The following is a 17,329-nucleotide window of genomic DNA, read 5'->3' on the forward strand; positions in this document are numbered from 1 at the left end:
CGATATATCTTACAAATTGTGACACGTATATTTCAGCTGTCTCCTTGCTAATCGGCAATACACACATGAATAATTGGATGGAAAACAAATGACACGGGTACGTGCATTCACGTTCACTGTGAGAAATGAGTGTAAGGAGGATACATTTTCGACATTGACTTTTTTACCAAAAAAGATCATCTTGCAGATACGGGGAAAAGTATAACATAAGAGGGGTATAAGTGAGGACAGGTGTGGCACACTAGGAAAGTACAATGGCGAAGTTTGCGTCCACAGGCGCTTTCAATTCAACAAAGACAAAACAAAAACCAAACGAAAAATTCTTGCAAACTTTTCTTCGCTGTGTTTTTTTGCAACAGAAATGGACAAAAAGCAAAAAAAGAGTATTATTATGCCAACGCTCTCGAAAAAAAGAAAAAAACATCGTATGTAACGCATGTGTGTGTGTGATTTCCAATTTTGGTCCCTGAATGTTTTCTTTAAGTCCAGCTTCTTCTTCATTTCTTGCTTCTATATATTTTTCGCAATACAACAATGGAAGCTTTGCATGTGTATATAGGTGTGTGTGTGTGCTAGACTAGCAGTACTTCTTTTTCTGTATAAGGATTATTTCAATGTCACTTGTCGGCCAAGTTTTTAATCGACAAATGTCCCCCAACCCGACCCGAAGTTTAGCCGCCCCAAACGTTTGTCCCTTTCTCTCCTTATCGGCACTAGTGTTATGAACATGACATTAAAAAACACAGGTAAATAACACAAAAATGAATCAACTGTTCAAAGAGATTATTGGACAGAATAGAAAAAAAAAAGAAAAACCATATTTAGTCACTTTTGAATACTGTGAGGCCACCGACCACCGATCCTGCGGAAGGTTTGTTTGCTTTTACAGGCGTAAGAAAACTCTCAATGCAGATGCGCCAAAACGCTCTGATGCTGCTGAATGTTGATGGTGGAATTGTTGTCATTGTTCTGTTGCCCTGCTTTCCCTGGCTGCTGGCCAAGCTCCTGCTTAATCCTCTTGGCCATATGGGAGTGAATGTGCTTGGTCAGGTGATCCTTGCGATTGAAACCTTTACCACATTCAGGACAACGGTGCACTTTATCAGTTCGATGAATGATCGAATGCCTTTGTAAGTGTTCCTGAGTAATAGGAAACAACATTCGTAATATTTAAAAACAAATCCTGAGGTTATTAATAAAAGAAAAGTTTTAAAAACAAAAAAGGGAGGAAAAACTCACGATTCGTTTGAATGTCTTGCTACATACAGGGCACGGGTGTGGGCGTTCAGTCATGTGCGAAGACCTATGTCTATCTAAATGTTCTTTACGTTTCAGAGCTGCACCGCAGTCGTTGCAGATGAACGGTCTCTCCGATCGGTGTATCGTGAGGTGAGTCTCGATGGCTTCCCGATTGTTGAAGACCGTGTGGCACTGAGGGCATCCATAGAGCGTCGTTCCATCCAGAGCTGTCGTCAGCGCTGGCTGCAAACTCGTGCTCCTCCTCCTAGGCATAGGCACTCCAGGGATAGGATCACGTCTCTTTTTCTTCTTTTTGGCTTTCTTGGGGACCTGCAAAAGTTGAATGAGAGAAATGGTGAAGTGTGTGAAGACAGTTAGTTGTGAAAGTGTGACATTGTCATTACCTGAGACTGCTGCTGCTCAGGTGTTTGAACCGATGGGGAGTTGTCATTCATCATGTTCTGCTGCTGATCATCAGTCTGAGTGACGTGGATGAGCTCAGTGGGGTATTTGTACATCTGCTGGAAAGGGAATGTGGGTGGTCCAGAGAACCGGGACAGGTATTCATTTAAACTACTAATGTCCTGTTGGGCACTTTTATCTTGGTGGTGTTGCTGCTGAAACCTTTCGTTTTCCTCCGCCTCTGTTTCCACTTTTACAAACACATCGTTCTGGCCAGTCTTGCTCAACAAGGTATTGAGCATCTGGTTCTGGATCTGGAGGGTGCTGGACGTTGGAACATGGACATGCCCGTTGAGGTTGTGATGATTCAGTTGTGATGGGTCCACTGTGCTGACGGCTATCTGCAGGCCCTGGGACGATGGTATTGAAACAAACCCCTGGTCCTGGGCCTGCTGGAATTTCCCAACAGCGAAATGTGGGATCGTTGCCAACGTCGTCGGGAAGCCGCCAAACGGGGTGAAGCTCATCGTAAAACAATGAGCTCTCTATATACTGCACTCACAAGAGCCAAACAATGTTACGCATCGGTTTTTAAAATGGACATAACAAGAGACACACAATCTACCAATTTCTAGCAAAGCACTACTCAAAATCTCTGTCTACAGGTCAGCTTGACATACTATGCGTGGCAATCGTGGTTTTTGATCTCAAACAACTTGTCGATCTTGATCCCAGTTTCTTGTTGAAGAACAGTTTTGCTTTTATTTCTCTCTCTCTCTTTAGTCTTTTTTCCAAACACCGTCAGGCGGGAGAGGGGGATCTCTCCTAAACTACAACGGGCGGCAAAAATGCTTTTCGACGAGACACTAGCGCCACCGTGGTACCCAACAATGGCGTCATCCGGCATCAACATATTTCACAATCTTTTTCATTTCCACACTTTAATCCATCGTTTGACACGCGTTTATCCTAATGCTATCCAATTTGGCTCACGCAAACCGAAACGTTTTCACAATCCAACGCCATTTTTCGTTTGGCAAATCGGTGAATTTGGACACCTATTGTAGGAATGGCGGGAGTTTCAAGCCGTCGACCGCCATGTTGATGTCCCCCTCTGCACGCCAAAATGACAATTTTTTCGTTTGAATTTTGTCTACGCCCCTCTGTTTTATCTGGATAAAAAAATTAAAAGAAAAGAGGCGAGACACATATTGATTTAGTTATTAAAACCACCGTCATAAACTTCATTTTATTTCCTTAATGTGGTCAGGCACAGATGAATGTTGAATTATTTATTTTGTAATAAAAATAATAATAAAAAAAAAATGGGGGATAAAAAAAAAACAAGCAACGGCAGCACGCACTAGTAAATAGAATTTGTTTTAAAAAAAGAGAAGCCAAATAAAACAATCCAAAAATCGTATAAAAATTAGTTTCGCAAATACACAAGTTAGTTTTGATACATTTTGTTTCTCTGTTGATATCAAATAATGAAATAATAATAAGCCACATCGATCTTGATTTCAGTGTTTTCTTTTTTCTTCGTTGGTAATCAAAAAAATACTTTTTTAGGATGTCCAGATTTGACATTGGGAAGGGGGTAAAAGAAAAGAAAAAATAAGAAATTCAGAAAATTGAAATTTTTTCAAATTATTGAAAGGAAGAGATGATAACAACAAAGCCTCATCCCACACGGCGCATCAAAGGAAGATTTAAAAGAGGAAAAATTCAGAATGAAATGTTGTTGGCTCTCGTAGTGGTGGTGCCAGGGGCTTTAAGCGAGGAAGCCTTGGTAGGTTTCAGGTAAGACTTAGCGTCGGTTGAGCTGCTGCGCAGTGAAGAAGAAGAAGAAGAAGAGGACGGGGAAGGCGGCGGAGGAACATTCAATGGCCTTCGGTGGTGGTGGGGGCTGGACGTGTCCGGTTTGACGGGAACTAGGCGGGACGGATGGGTTGTGGCTGCCGCAGTACCTGCATTAAGGCGAGAAGAAGCGGACGAGGACGACCAAGTGCAAGTCGATGAAGAAGAAGAAGAAGATGGAAGAGGAGACGGACGAGTGGACGGAGGAATTTTAGGTGCTGGACGTCTATCGACAAAGCTGAACGAGTGGTAGTAGTATTGCGTAGTAGTGGTCATCAGATTAGTTGTTGTGGTTGTTGGTGTTAGCGGCAGGGCAAAGGTCATGAGGCCCTTGTCCGCTGCACTGAAGCAACTCATCTCCGAGATAGCCGGCCGGCCAAGTTTGACAGTCACCTTGTGCGTCACCGTTCTGTCCGTCGTCGGGGTTATGAGGGACGGGCGTCGTGGCGGTGGCGGCGCCAAGGTATGCGCGACTGGCAAGGTTAGTGGTGGGTGGCGCTCGATCCCGACGGGACCTGACTGGTGGACAGATCCTTGGGAGGGAGCACTGAGCGGGCCGTCAGTCTCGGAGCCAGCGATAAAAAACCCGACAGTCGGGGGCAGCTGGGCGAGCGGGTCAAGTCCTTGGAGCGGACGTAGTGGAAGCGGATCGACTCGCGCGGAGGCGACTCTCGCGACGGACTGCTCTTGTCGTCGCCGCTGCTGTTCTTCCGGCCCAGCAGGCTGCTGGACTGCAGGCCGCTGGGGCCGCTGCCTCCGACGCTCGAGTGGCCGCTGAGGAGGAGCAGGTCCTCCAGTCGGTGGCGCAGGGCGGCCACTTCGTCCGACTGCAGGGTCCGCTCCGTCCGCAGGTACTGGCCCATGTTGCGGGCCATGGCGGCCAGATCTTCCTCGCGGGATTGAGACTCCCGCAGGCAGAACTGCAGCTCGGCCACGTCCTCCTGCAACATGAGCAACTGGCTCTCCTTGGCGCGGAGCAATTCGGCCGGACTAGCGTCCGGCTGGTGGTCGACGCCGATCCCAGTGTCCAGGAAGGAGCGGAGCTGCTGGTTGCGCGAATCCAGGTCGAGGATCTGCCGCTGGGAGACGGCCATCTGCTGGCTGAGCGACGAGACTTTCTGCTCCAGGGCCGCCGATTCCAGGCACTTGTGCGAGTACTTCTCGCTGAGCGACAGGATCTGCCGGCGGATCTCTTCCATCTCCTGCTCCCGGTTGGGCGTCAATTCCCGATGGGCTGGAGCCTGGCGGGCCGCCGCCTGGCTCAGAAACTCTTCCTTGAAGCGGGCGATTTCGCGTTGCACTTCGGCCTCGTGGGCCTTGCGCATCGCGTCCAGGGCGGCCAGGGTGGCCTGCGTCTCTTCCGCAAGGGCCCGCTCCTTTTCCACCTGAAAAGAAATTTCCATTCCATTGTAAAAACCAATTCCCTGGACAATAAAGCCAAAATAACAAAATAAAAAACCCACCTGGAGGCGGTTCAGATCCTGTTGGTGTTTCTCTTCCATCTGGGCGATGATTCGCTTGTGAGATCCTTCCATGGCCGACATGCCCTTCTCCGTCAGGGCGCGCAGCTGCTCGATTTCGGCCTGGTACTTTTGCCGGATCATGTCCTCGTTGATGGCCGACGACTTGGCGTTATTCCCGTTGCCGTTCCGCTCAGATTCTCTTCCGCCGGAAGAGGGGGAGGAGTCTTCCGGTTTGCTGTTGCTACGGGGCTCGGCCAAATTGCGGTGCAGGATGGCGGCCACTTCGCCGCAATTGAGTGAGGCCGGGAAAAAGTCCGGGCTGCACATCGAGTTGATGATGGCCTCCGTCTCCTGGATGATGCTGACGTTCTGGACGATGCTGGAATCGGATCCGCTGCTAGTGGCCAGCGGCTGGAACGGCGTCTCGCCCTGCAGGACGGCAATGTGGCCGTCAATCAGGGCCTTGTGGGCCACCACTTCGGCGAATTCGCTCAGGGCCGCTTCCAGATCGCCTTCCGGCGGATGCAGGAGCGACGACTGGCACTTCATCTGCTGGAGGCTCCGTTCGTAGGCATTGCTTAGCAGCAGGACGGCCTCTTCCATCTCCGAGCGCAGGACTTCCTCCACCACTTGGCAGCGCTGCTCGTACTGGAGCTGCTGGGCCGGCCAGAGGAGCAGGGCGGACGCCAGACGCTCCTCGTCGGCAACGTCTTCGGCAAAGACTTCGGCCATGCGGGTCATGGCCTGCCGGACTTCGCTGTCCACCAGCTCCTTGTTGGCCACTTCCTGGGCTTCCAGCCAGGCCTCGCGGACCTTGACCTCCTCCACCAGCTGATTGTCGGCGCTGGGACTGTCGCCCATGCGCAGGGTCTCGTGGGCCAGCAGGCGGGCCAGCTCTTGGAGCTTCTCCTCCTTGTACTTGGAGAAGAGGATCGACAAGTCGCGCTCCTCCTCGGCCAGCTGCTGGGCCACTCGAGGCGGCAGCAGCGAAGGATTGCCGGCCAGCTCGGACGCTAATTCCGCTCCTTGGTGAGAGCGGGAGGTGCTGGAGATGGCGGCGATGGCCGAGAGGCGCTCGGCCAGGGCGGAGCAGTAAGTGCCAAAACTGGTCGACTGGTCCAGGGCCGGCGCCGATCGCTCGCCGTTCAATTTGCGTTTCAACCAGCTGAGCTTGTGGATGGTCCAGTTGGCGTCGCGGAGCATTTCCCTCTCTTCCGGCTGCTTGGCGGCCGTCACGGTCGACAACTGCTCGGCGATGGCCAGCTCCAAGGCCAGCTTCTCGGCGGCGATCTGGCTGACGGCGGCCGAGTCCAGTTTGCCCAGACTGCGGACCTGATCGCGCTTGACTTTCAGCTCAGAGAGACGGACCCTGAGCAGGTCCTGGATCTTTTCCACCTGCGAGGCTCCGTCAGACGTCGAGACGGCCACGCGGACACCGTCCGGGTTCAGCAATTCCTGCTGGATGTTGCGGATTTTGCCGATGAAACTCTGGCCGTCCATCTGTGTCGAAGTAAATCAAACCAAATAAATGAAATTGGATCCACTGGCCGTCACTTATAAAGCTGGACAATTATTACCTTGTTACCGTCGAACATAAGTTCCAGCTCGACGACGCACTGTTCCAGATCTTGAACAAGTTTCGACGAGCGGCTGATGGGCCCGTCGTGGGTGACAGAGTGTTTGGCGGACAATCCCGTGCCGGCCGTCACCACTTTCAATGGGCTGGAACGAGGCGGTTTGCCCTGCGGTGACCTGCCGGGCAGCGAGTTTTTGCGCTCGATGGACGTCGACGACGATTTCCTGCCACCGCTGGGGGTGGGGGTGGTGCTCTGACGGCCGGCCAGTTGCTGTTCCAGCTGGTCGACTCGCAACAAGATCTTGACCGAGTCGCCGCCGCCGGAGACGGCGCCACCCTCCAGTGACTTGCGTCGCATCCGGAACGATTTGGTCGGCTCCTCGAATCCTTTTCGGGCCCTGGACGGCGGACCTTCTGCCGGAAAAAAACATTTTTTTATTTGTTGTTGAATGACGGACTGAAATTGTTTGGAAAAACAAAATTACCTTTGTCGGCAGAAGACGGAGTGCCCAGGGCGGCCATTTTGTGTTCCAGATCGACCAGCTTGTCCTCGACTTCCTTGGACAGCTGGAAGGATTCGCGGCCCTTGAGCGACTGGGTCCGCCTCTTCTCGCGGCTCTCCGACTTGGCCACCTTGATCTTGAGCTGGCGGACCTGCTTGTCGGCGGCGGCCATTTTGCTGGTCAGGTCCTGGACCCTGGCCGCCATGAGACTCAGCTGTGAGTTGTAGTCCGTCTCCTTGGCCTGCCACTGCTGCTTGAGGGCCATCTGGGCCACTTCAAAGCCGTCGACGGCCGACTGGGCCTGGCGCAGCTCCCGCTTGAGGGCCCGGATCTCCACCAGGGATCGCTCGAACCGGGCCCGCAGTTCCACGTACTCGTCGACCAGACTCTCGCGGTCCAGCGACTCCAGGTCCAGGTCGTAGTCGATGTTGCTCAAGTCGCTCAGCGAGTCCAGCCTGGGCAGACTCTTCTTGCTGCTGCCGCCCAGGAGGTTGCGGGTGCACAGCTGGAGCGGCAGCGGCATGGAGCCGCCCGTCGAGCTGCGGCTGCGCCTCAGAGAAGACGATCCGGCTGTTCCGGACCCTCCAACTCCTCCGACACAAGCAGCGCCGCCACCTCCTACACCGGCCCGGTTGTCCTCCATCTGCCTGAGCCGGGCGAAAAGTCCCTCGTTCTCCTCGATTCCGCGCTGGAGCCGCTCCTGGGTCTGACTGAGGTTCTCCTGCGTGGCCTTGAGCCTCCGGTTGAGGACCTCCACCTCGTTGGTTTTGCTTTGCAGCTGATTGAGCGTGTCGTTGCGGCTGTCCAGGAGGGAGCGCAGCTCCTGGGCCACGTCGCGCAATTTGTAAACCTCCGAGCGTTCACGCTTGAGACTGTCACGCAGTTCAGCGTTCTCCGCCCGGCCGTTGGCCGAGTCGTCCCTCAACGACCTCAGTTCCGCTTCCTTCTGGTCCAGCAGGTTCCTGAACAAAAAAAAAATAAAAACGAGCCGATTAGTAGAAATGACGCCATTGACTGATTGAGGGGGGGGGGAGGGTCTTACTGAATGTCGATTAATTGGCGTTTGCTTTCGGCTTTGTTGGCCTCGAGGATGCCGGCCAATCGGTTCATTTGCTGCTCCTTCTCGGCCAGCCTGGCGTTGAGCGTCACCAGCTGCTGCTGGGCCTCTCTCTCTTGTTCTCGACGCTCGTTGAGCAAACGGGTGATTTCACCCTTGGCCGCGTCGAGTCGATTCTGGACGTGCCCGGCGCCACCACCGGCCGGCGCATCCCCACCACCGTGTGACGGAGGCGGAACGGAAATCACCAGCCCAGCCGTCGGCGGGCTGTTGGTTCTCACCGACGACGGCGAAGCGGAACGGTGCCGGGAGCGAGATCTCGAGCTGGACCTCGATCGGTCCCGCTCTTTCACCTAAAAATAGAAAAAGTGGCCAGCAAAATGCAGAATTAGCAAAACGGATGGACGGATGGATGGATCCAGTTTCAATTCAATTACCTTGGACATTGGAGTTCGATTGAGTGGAGGCGACAGTGGAAGCGACGGAATGGGTTCCGGTCCGGGTGGATTCTCGTTGTCTTGGCCGTCCTCGTCTTCATCGTCTTCCGACTGATGGACAATAACGTCACCGTCGTCGTCGTCGTCCAGCTCATCTTCGTCCTCGTCTTCGGTGGTCGATCCGTCGTAGGATTCCAGCGATTCGTCATCCGCCTCGCGGCGGGACACGGCGGCCGGATCGACGTTCTCCTTGACGGCCTTGAGTGCGGCGGCGCTACTGGCGGCCGACAGCAACTTGGTGGGCAGGTGGGCCATTTTGCCTTGATTGCAAGCGTTGCGCAGGGCCTGGATCCACTGGGTGCGGATGCCGGAGGTGAGAGCTGCCAGAGAGTAGAGCCTCTTGCCGTCGACGGCCGCCATCTGGAAGCCATAGCTCCGGCCAGAGTCCGTCTCGTCCACGCTGGCGATCTGGGCCAAATCGATCGTCTCGTCGGCCAATCCGGCGTCTTCCGCCGCGTGGTCGCGGTACAGCGACAGCAAACTGTACCTCAAAACGAACCAGTACTTTTTCCACTCTCCTCTGCCCAGTCAAAGAATTTGAAAAAAAAAAAAAAAAAAAAATTTAATTAAATTAAATTCGATCAAATATGATGAAACAACTAACCCGTAAGATAAGCGGAGGAGCCAACCCTTTTTGAGACTGTCGTCCAGCAGCGGGGCCGTCAATGTCAGCGCCGAGCGGCGATCGGGTAATGGCGAGCAGAAGGACGTCACGGGGTCTAATCCGCATCCATCCGGATCTCCTCGTACCTAATAAAATAAAAAATTACATTATCAAATAAGGAGAAGAAGAAAAAAAACAAAAGTGTTGTCCGTCCTTCCCTCCCACCCCAATTTTCCTCATTGTTAACCACCGCCCAGTCACCGCATGATGATGACGAACAATCCCACATCAATCAAACTGGGCAGAAATGGCAACAGTAACAAGAAGAAGGAGGAAGTTTTAAATTTGAAAAATGTAATTTGAATTTACCGCTTCTCCGGGCGGATTGATAGTTTCGGGTTGACGAGTCGTTGTCGTTTGTCGTTCGAGGGCGGCAGCTGGGCGAACTGGGGAACTCTCGTACGACGACAGTCCACTGCGCAGTCGATCAGCCGAGGCGGACCCCAGTTCGTGCATGCTCATGGGTCGATCCTTGGTGGCGATGACGGGCGTTGCCGGCTCCGTCTTGTGAGACACACCAGAGTCCGGCATGTCCTTGGAGCTGCTGTGTCTAGCTCTGGACGGACCTAATAATCACAATCAAATATCATAAATTCCAGCATAAAATTATCATTCTCCTGAAGATAAAAAGGTTGCCCCCCGCTTAAGGCCAGCCAGCTGGGCAGATTCATTTGTCTGTTGTTGTTGTTGTTGCCCGACTTACTATTCATGTTAGTGAAAGCATGTTGCAAACTCTCCAGACTCTCGAAATGTCGGTTTCGTGGGACGTCGGCCATGTACAGATAAAACGGGCTGTGTGGGTTGGCGCTGATGACGGGCGAGCGTGGCGGGACGGGGCTGGCGGCGACCACGGCCGTGGCCGCCGTCGTTGTCGATGATGGAGGAGGGACGGGCGGCAATAAAGCCGATCGCGGCCGTTCGGACGGAGTGCAGCTGCTGCCCAGTCCGGCGTTGTTCTTGCTGCCTATGGGCGCCGTCAAGGTCGAGCTGGGCAGAACCAGGGCGTAACCTTTGCCTGCGGCGCTGTTATTGCTGCCGCTGCCGCTGTTGTTGCTGTGGCCGTTACTGTTGTTGTTCATGTTGTTGCCGGGCTGGATGATGAGGCTGCTCAATATTTCCGAATTGCAGCGGGCGCTTCGAGCCCCGCGGATCTCCCGGCGGATGACACGTCTCGCTGCCGGGCCAAACAAAATCAAAGAAACAGAAAATTAAGTCCAGCTGCCCATCCATCGGTTGGTTATTGGTTGGTTATACTTTTGATTTTATCGTCAAAATCCTTGTCGACGATGAGGATCTCCTTCTCGGCGGGCACAACTTTGGCGGGCAGCGGCGGACACGACGAAGTGGCGACGACGGCCGATGGGACACTGAGAGTCGCCACTTCCTTGACGGGAATAATGTCGTCTTCCTCGATGGAAATTCGGTTGTTATTGCCACCGCTAGTTGAATTGCCGTTCCGGCCGTTGGTGTCCTTGACCGGCAGCGAATTAAAGTTCTGCAGGCCTCCCGTCATCGACGACGAAGACGACGTCGTCGTGTGCTGGGCACCGCTCCGCATCAGCGACTCCGTGTGGCTGTGGAAACGCGGTCGGGCCATCGGCGGCGTCTGGAACGGCTGGATCGAAACACCTGGCCGGCACACACCATAGAAGAAAGAGAAAAAACAAGTGGGAAATTTGGTTTTATTCCATGATTATCTTTTATCTCTTTCAAGTTTTATAGAGTCGGCCGAGGTACGGTACAATTTTTCCCGTCAAGAGTCGGAAATTTTTAAGAAAAGATAAAAAGAAGAAAATTCCATTTCACCTTTGCTGAGACAAGGCGAATTGGGAGCCGTCGACTGCTGGTGGTGGTGGTGGTGTTGTTGTTGTTGTTGCGTCGAAATAATCGTCGTGGCTTTGCTTCCGGGGAAGGTGGCGTTCCTTTTATGACGTCCGGTCTGTTAAATAATTCCAAGAGAAAAACAATTCAATAAAATAAAAGAGAAAAAGTCGGTCGGTCAATCACACGGCCAATTTCCCATCAGACGGACGGGAGAAAGAAAAGGGTGGCCCACCTTCATATTAGTCCTGGGGAACATGGAGAGGATGTCGAACCACCACTTTGATTCTTCACGCGACGTCCCCTTGAGAAAGTGGACCCGATCGGCCGCCGTCAACGCCAGGCTGAATGGGTGGCCAGTCACCTCCTCCGCCTCGTAAGACACTTCCACCACGCGATTCATGTCAATGATGGCCTGCGGCACCGTCTCCGGCTAAAACAAAAACAGGAGAAAAATGATGACGACGACGATGGAAATTTTCCATCGAGTTTTATTTATTTAGATTCCCCCCCCCCCCACCAACCCAAATGGCGAAAAATGGTCAGAGAGAGGAGAAACCCTTGGTGAAAAAGATTACAAAGGTCAGCTGACATCATTCAGGCCATCAAAGAGAGAAAAAAAGAAGAAGAACAAGAAGAAGGAAGACTTCAAGTGCTTTTCTTTTTTAAGTTGGGATTAATCAGTTTTTTTTCTTTTGGCCCGTCGAAAATGTTGTTGTTCTTTTTTAAAAGCCTTACAAGTTAATTGGATTTGAGATTTTTGATTGACTTACAACAAACAAGGCTTCCCCATCCCACCTTTTGTTTTTTGATAGAAATCTCTCCCAGGGAAAGAACAACAACAACAACCCAAAATAATAATAACAATCATTTGAAGTGAGTGAAAAATAGAAAGAAAATTTCCCTCCTTACGTGTTCGTCCACCGAGTAGGTCAATTCCCCATCGTCGTAGAGGACGAACCATCTCCGCTGCCATCGCTAATGTGTCCGTCCATCATCAAAGGTACCAACAAGTAACAAAAAAGATAAAGATGAGTTAACAACAGGACCGGTTTTGATTAAAAACAACAACAACATCATTGTGAAAATATCATTTTAATTTTCTATTCGTTCCATCATCGGGCCAAACTTTCTTCGTGCGAGGTCGCACAGGCCCAGCAACTTTCGATTCGCCTTGCGGGCCCCCGTTGGAAACCCCAAAAATAAAATAAGAAAAACAAGAGCCGGAATAAATCAATTGAATAAAAAAAAAAGAAAAAAAAAAAGTGGAGAAATGGGTGTCTATAAAAATCCGTTCCAAGGATGTTGTTGTTGTTGTTGCTATTGTCGGTCGGTGGTGGGCGTGAATCGGCCAAAGTCCAGACGGTTGGAGGGGCGGACATGAATAAATTGTAGACAACAAACTTCTCTTTTCTTCTTTGATTTCGGCATCCAGAAGTAGAAAGGAAAAAAAAAGAAATTTCTCCACTACTTAACGACACCCACATACAACAACAACACCCACCACCCCACACACACACACACACTCGTCACTTGACTTGTGTTGTCTTTATTCATCGTGATTTCGTGACTGGACCTTTTTTCTTTTTCTCATTTTTTCAACAACTGCTTTTCGCGTGTTCCAAATATCATTTTTGAGATTCGCTTTTGTAGAGTTCTATTAATGTAATGGCTGGCATAATAAAATAAAATTCAAAATAAAAATATAGTAGGCCGCCATTTTTCTTACCTTGGTCCGGTTGATGGGATTGGAGAAGTCCCAGTCGGGCGCGGCAAACAGGTAACCGCATTTGGCTACTTTCCGGCTCGCCTGGTAGTGGAATAACACACAACAAAAAATAAATAAATAAATTTATTGTAATTTTATTTTTTTGTGTTAGATAACAAATGGAATTGTATCAATCGGAATAAATTTTAGACACACAGACAAAAAAAAAGGGGAAAATCGAGTTTCTTATTCAAATTAATTATTCATAGAAAAATGAAATCAGACACCACCACACAGCAGATGTGGAAAGAAGAAAAAATGATGAAGGATATTATTATTACAAGAATAATATTCTGGTTGTCTTGAATTCTTCACGTATCAAGTTCTTCTTCTTCTTCTTCTTCTATTGTTTTTTCTTTCTTTTTTAAACTTTCGTATTTTATTTTAGAAATATATTTTTGGTCAAGCGCTTGTTCACAATAACAAAAGAAGAGCGCAGGCCCCGGCGTTTCTCTCTCTCTCTCTCTTTTCTAAATGAGGCGGAATAGACGTGGGAAGAAGAAGAAGAAGAAGGTAAAAATATATAAGAAGTAAAAAGAAGACGCCGTTGCGTTCAATGACCGGACGGGACCTTTCTCTCTTGCTCGTGAGTGAACCTCACGGCGCTTTTTCACGTGTGTGTCTGTTACACACGTCCCTCTCTTTTTTTTTCTTTCTGTTTGTGTGTTAAAACTCCCCCCACTCGCAACTGAAAGATGATGACGTCACACACCGACCGAAACGATCGACAACCGCACCGAGTTGTTTCTTTTCCAGGACTTTTTAAGGTGTTGGTCTCCAGTGACAAGATAACGACAGAAGCATTTTCTTCTTCTTCTTCTTTTCGTCTATATTTGGGGCTGTCTTTTACCTACTCCTCCTCCACCCCAACAGAAAAAGAGAGATAGAAAGAGATATTTTTATTTCGATTTTCTCGGTGAAACACACGCGACTCGACATGATGGGCAGGAAATTCTAGAATTTCAGTCTAAAATGAGAATCGATCAATCAACTCATCAGGAGGTGCGCTCACATGGCGGCAGCGGCGGCGGTACCTTCTTCTTCTTCTTCTTGGCGAGAGAGAAATGTTATTAAGCCTCCAGGTTACTTTTATTTATTTTTCCTTTTTTTTTCTTTTTTTAAAAATAATAATAATAAATCCAACTGTATTATTATGTAGCGCGTTGACCGAAACCCTGCATACCCAAATAAGGCGATAGCCAACAGACACTCTGGGTACTATTATAATACTACAGGTACACACATACAGGCCCCGTGTTATTTTCTGATGGAATATTCACACGGTTAATTCTTTTCTTTTAAATTAAATTTAGGTTGGAAAACAAAAATGAAATCAATTTTTCTCCTAAGTTCGACTTGATTATTTAACAAGGGATTTTATTTTTCTACAAGAGGGAGGCACGTGGAAAAAGAAAACGACAATAAAAATGGGAAAAAATAAACCCAGACTATTTTACTTTTTCAACCCTCTGAAAGGAGAGAAAAAAAAGTTCCCGTTATTATCGACACGCTCGTAAAAGATAAAAATGTCCGGCTCCGGGAGAGGAGAATCCGTTAACGTCTATTTAGTGCCCCTCTATATCTTTTTCTTCTTCTTCTTCTATGCGGTTAAGTAGATTTTCTCTTTTTAAAAATAAGAAAAAAGAAATGGAAACCCAGAGCGTGTGCGCCATTACCCGTTCAAGTCAAAACATTTTAAATATATTCCGGTCGAAATCTTCTCTTTTTCAAACCAAATTTGGAATAAATGAAATAGATATTACATCCCTCTGGCCAAGTGTGTTTGGGGGTATTTAGCCAGGGGGCCGGATGTCGGGTCTCCCGAATTACGGGAGTTTGTTACAATCGAAAACGGAAAACCAACCACCAGCTGGTCAAATTTGTGCGTGTGGTCGGTCCAATAACAACAACAACAACAACAGCTGGACGCGGTCCAATGACCAAAAACAGACGATTCAAGTCAGAAAAAAAAAAAAAAAAAAAACTTCTTCTTTTTCCATTTGGAGAGATAATCCCGCACACGTTCTATTTCGGCTAGTCTTTCTTGGATACAGTCCCAAGGTTTTTATATTTTATTTTTTTAAAGAATCAAATAAATTCTACCCGATGTGTACCAGAAAGACTTTCACTACAGGCCAGCCAGCCAGCCAACCAGTGGGAGATACAACAACACAGACACACAAGTGTCTGTGTGTGAGATGGGTGGCAGGGCCGCCGAGCTCTTTCTCTCTTTTGGGGCCACCTCATTCCCGAAAAGAGGCGGAGGGCACCTCCGCAGGCACCTGTGCAGGCGAACGCCGCCCCATGCTCAACTCACGGCCGCAACCAAACCCATTGACTGCATGTGAGTCGTCGTCGTTATAACAAACAATGTCATTCAGCCAGACCGTCTTGAATGACCGGCCACCTTTTGCGACACCATTTCCAGCCCCGAAAAGAATCGATAATAACTCTCACATGTCTCTCTCTCTCTCCACCCGTACGACCATTCAATGACGTAATAGACATCTATTACCGCAAGGAGGTTACGCAGTCTGACGATAAGATGATGGGGGAGATGTTTGTTTGTCAACAGATAAGAATGACGGAAGAGAGTCTCATTCATCGGCAGAGGAAACGAAATGGAATGCGCCGTTGGGTTTATTTTGTGTTGGTATGAATGAAACTGCAGATCTTTGGTGGGCCCTTTCCTGTTCGCTTGACTGTCTACGATTGTACACAACCTCACATGTGTGTGTGTACACACCCAGCACTTCCAAGCGGAAAGAGAGAGAGAGAGGAAGCAGCACTTTATGTTTCGCACCATCCACCTCATTCATCAGGTGAGGTGGATTCCACCTTGCCAGAGCCAAAGAAATGAATGGTGATAGTTACCCGATTGTTCTCCAGGGCCTCATCGCTGTGCTCATCCTTGGCTTTGAAGCAGCTGGCACACTTGTTCTTGTTGAAAACGTTGGGAGCAAACTTCCTGCAGTCAGCTTTGGACATTTTCTCAGAGTTTCAATAGTTTGATGGGCTCGTTTTTTTGCACACACGAAAACGATTGGACGTGCCCTATATTTCAATTGGAAATATTCCTCCTGTCCGGTTAGGGCCAAATCGTGCCATCACCTTCACGGTAACCCGGTGCAGTCATGGCGTCATGTCGACATTTTTCCTTTTTCAAATTATGATCAAACAAAACTCACACACTCGCACACACAGTCAAGTTTCCACACCAAATAAAAATGAAAAAAAAAAAAACTTTCAAAACACACGAGCAGCAGCACACAGCAGCAGCAGCAGCAACAATCACTAGGGGGACATAACCAGAAGAATTTCAATGCATTCTGCTTTGGGGCCTCTGGGGTATTTCTTCTCCATCAAACAATTCGGCGGCGGCGGCGTTGCCATAGTTATTCAAATTTTGTTTTTTAATCCCCACAACTTTTCATTCCCCGCTGCTGCGATGTTGGGTTACTCTGCATAATAATAAGCGAACTCGTCTTGTAATCTCGCCGGGGGAAAAAAGAAATGGTAATAATAATAATAATAATATCCCAACAACAATATAAACCAGTTGTTTCAATGTCGAATGACAACTTTTGATTTAGGGGTGGTCCGGGATTGGGTTCAGCAACTTTTTGAAAATGATTTTAAAACAAAAATTTTTTTTTTTCTGAACTTTTTAAAATGGCCGTGAAGGCCTCTCGTGACAGCTCGGGGGTCGGCGAAGCACAGCACGCATGATTTACTACTGCGAAACGATTGTTAAATAATCGAAGCGCAGCAGAAGCAAAGGCACAGCGAATCGTGTGTGTGTCAAATAGAGTCGGGTAATGTGTGTGAAACACAAGACAATAGTCCCGCTTGATTCGGTCGTGAGAAACAAAACAAAAAAAACGTTCCTTCTTCTTCCACTTTTCTTCCCAAAAAAATGGAAAAAAAGAAATCGAAATAAAAATAACAAAAAAAAAAAATAACAAAAATTTTTTTCACGAGGATGGAAAACGAAAAAACTGCACACCGTTCAGGTGCGGCGCTCACTGCCGACTGGCCGTGTTGGCTCGTTCGGGAGAAAGGAGAGTTCGGTGAAGGGAGGAACCCCACCACCGCACCACCACCGCCACACACTCACGTAAACAGAGCCTAGAGAGAAATACATCTATAAGAGTTCTTATACAATGGCTCTAGGCGACCAAAAGTCGAATCAAGAAGCGTATATACACCTTCTTTTTTAACTATCGATTCACGCCGGGCACAACCGAAAAAGAAACACAGTTGCGTGTGTGTGGGCTCAACCTGTGTAGCTGGACACACACAAGACAGCTAAGAAAATGGGCCCTGGCTAGACCATAACCACACACGTTAGTTTGTCTTCCGACTTCTTCTTTTGGTGGGGGGGTTTGTTAACGACTGAACTTGATTTCACGCGTGTGGGTAATCCGAGTCCCCTCGGTCGTTCCACCATCAACCCCTAAAAAAAAAAAAAATAAAAAA

The 17,329-nt window shown here is 49.0% G+C and overlaps 3 protein-coding genes across 3 annotated transcripts; all 3 read right to left on the reverse strand.

Annotated features, from left to right (window-relative positions):
- Positions 1-5: 5 nt before the first annotated feature.
- LOC124344439 lies at positions 6-16,900 on the reverse strand. Its single transcript, XM_046797982.1, has 18 exons — positions 15,725-16,900; positions 12,812-12,892; positions 11,995-12,060; positions 11,318-11,515; positions 11,068-11,200; positions 10,516-10,890; positions 9,965-10,435; positions 9,571-9,827; positions 9,202-9,347; positions 8,538-9,117; positions 8,086-8,453; positions 7,026-8,005; positions 6,542-6,954; positions 4,965-6,464; positions 2,322-4,886; positions 1,644-2,193; positions 1,240-1,569; positions 6-1,140 (listed from the first exon to the last, which is right to left on the reverse strand). The coding sequence occupies exons 1-15, from the start codon at positions 15,836-15,838 to the stop codon at positions 3,984-3,986; spliced, it is 6,585 nt and encodes a 2,194-aa protein (XP_046653938.1). The 5' UTR covers positions 15,839-16,900; the 3' UTR covers positions 6-1,140; positions 1,240-1,569; positions 1,644-2,193; positions 2,322-3,983.
- Positions 904-2,168, reverse strand: LOC124344437 (zinc finger and SCAN domain-containing protein 10-like). Its single transcript, XM_046797979.1, has 3 exons — positions 1,644-2,168; positions 1,267-1,569; positions 904-1,140 (listed from the first exon to the last, which is right to left on the reverse strand). Exons 1-3 carry the CDS (start codon positions 2,166-2,168, stop codon positions 904-906), a joined length of 1,065 nt encoding a protein of 354 aa, XP_046653935.1.
- Positions 3,370-3,858, reverse strand: LOC124344438 (putative protein TPRXL). Its single transcript, XM_046797980.1, has one exon. The coding sequence runs from the start codon at positions 3,856-3,858 to the stop codon at positions 3,370-3,372; it is 489 nt and encodes a 162-aa protein (XP_046653936.1).
- Positions 16,901-17,329: the final 429 nt, after the last annotated feature.

Source organism: Daphnia pulicaria, chromosome 6 (assembly GCF_021234035.1).
Source record: "Daphnia pulicaria isolate SC F1-1A chromosome 6, SC_F0-13Bv2, whole genome shotgun sequence".
In the NCBI taxonomy this organism is placed as follows: Eukaryota; Metazoa; Arthropoda; class Branchiopoda; order Diplostraca; family Daphniidae; genus Daphnia; species Daphnia pulicaria.

What these genes read in the sequence shown, in the direction of transcription:
- LOC124344439 (XM_046797982.1), bottom strand. Translation starts at nt 15,838, where the DNA reads ATGTCCAAAGCTGACTGCAGGAAGTTTGCTCCCAACGTTTTCAACAAG. An exon ending in ATCCCATCAACCGGACCAAG is followed by an intron (nt 12,061 to 12,811) that starts GTAAGAAAAATG and finishes CGGACACATTAG; the next exon opens with CGATGGCAGCGGAGATGGTT. An exon ending in AGGATCTGAACCGCCTCCAG is followed by an intron (nt 4,887 to 4,964) that starts GTGGGTTTTTTA and finishes ATTTCTTTTCAG; the next exon opens with GTGGAAAAGGAGCGGGCCCT.
- LOC124344437 (XM_046797979.1), bottom strand. Translation starts at nt 2,168, where the DNA reads ATGAGCTTCACCCCGTTTGGCGGCTTCCCGACGACGTTGGCAACGATC. An exon ending in CTGAGCAGCAGCAGTCTCAG is followed by an intron (nt 1,570 to 1,643) that starts GTAATGACAATG and finishes CAACTTTTGCAG; the next exon opens with GTCCCCAAGAAAGCCAAAAA. An exon ending in AACGCCCACACCCGTGCCCT is followed by an intron (nt 1,141 to 1,266) that starts GTATGTAGCAAG and finishes CCTATTACTCAG; the next exon opens with GAACACTTACAAAGGCATTC.
- LOC124344438 (XM_046797980.1), bottom strand. Translation starts at nt 3,858, where the DNA reads ATGAGTTGCTTCAGTGCAGCGGACAAGGGCCTCATGACCTTTGCCCTG.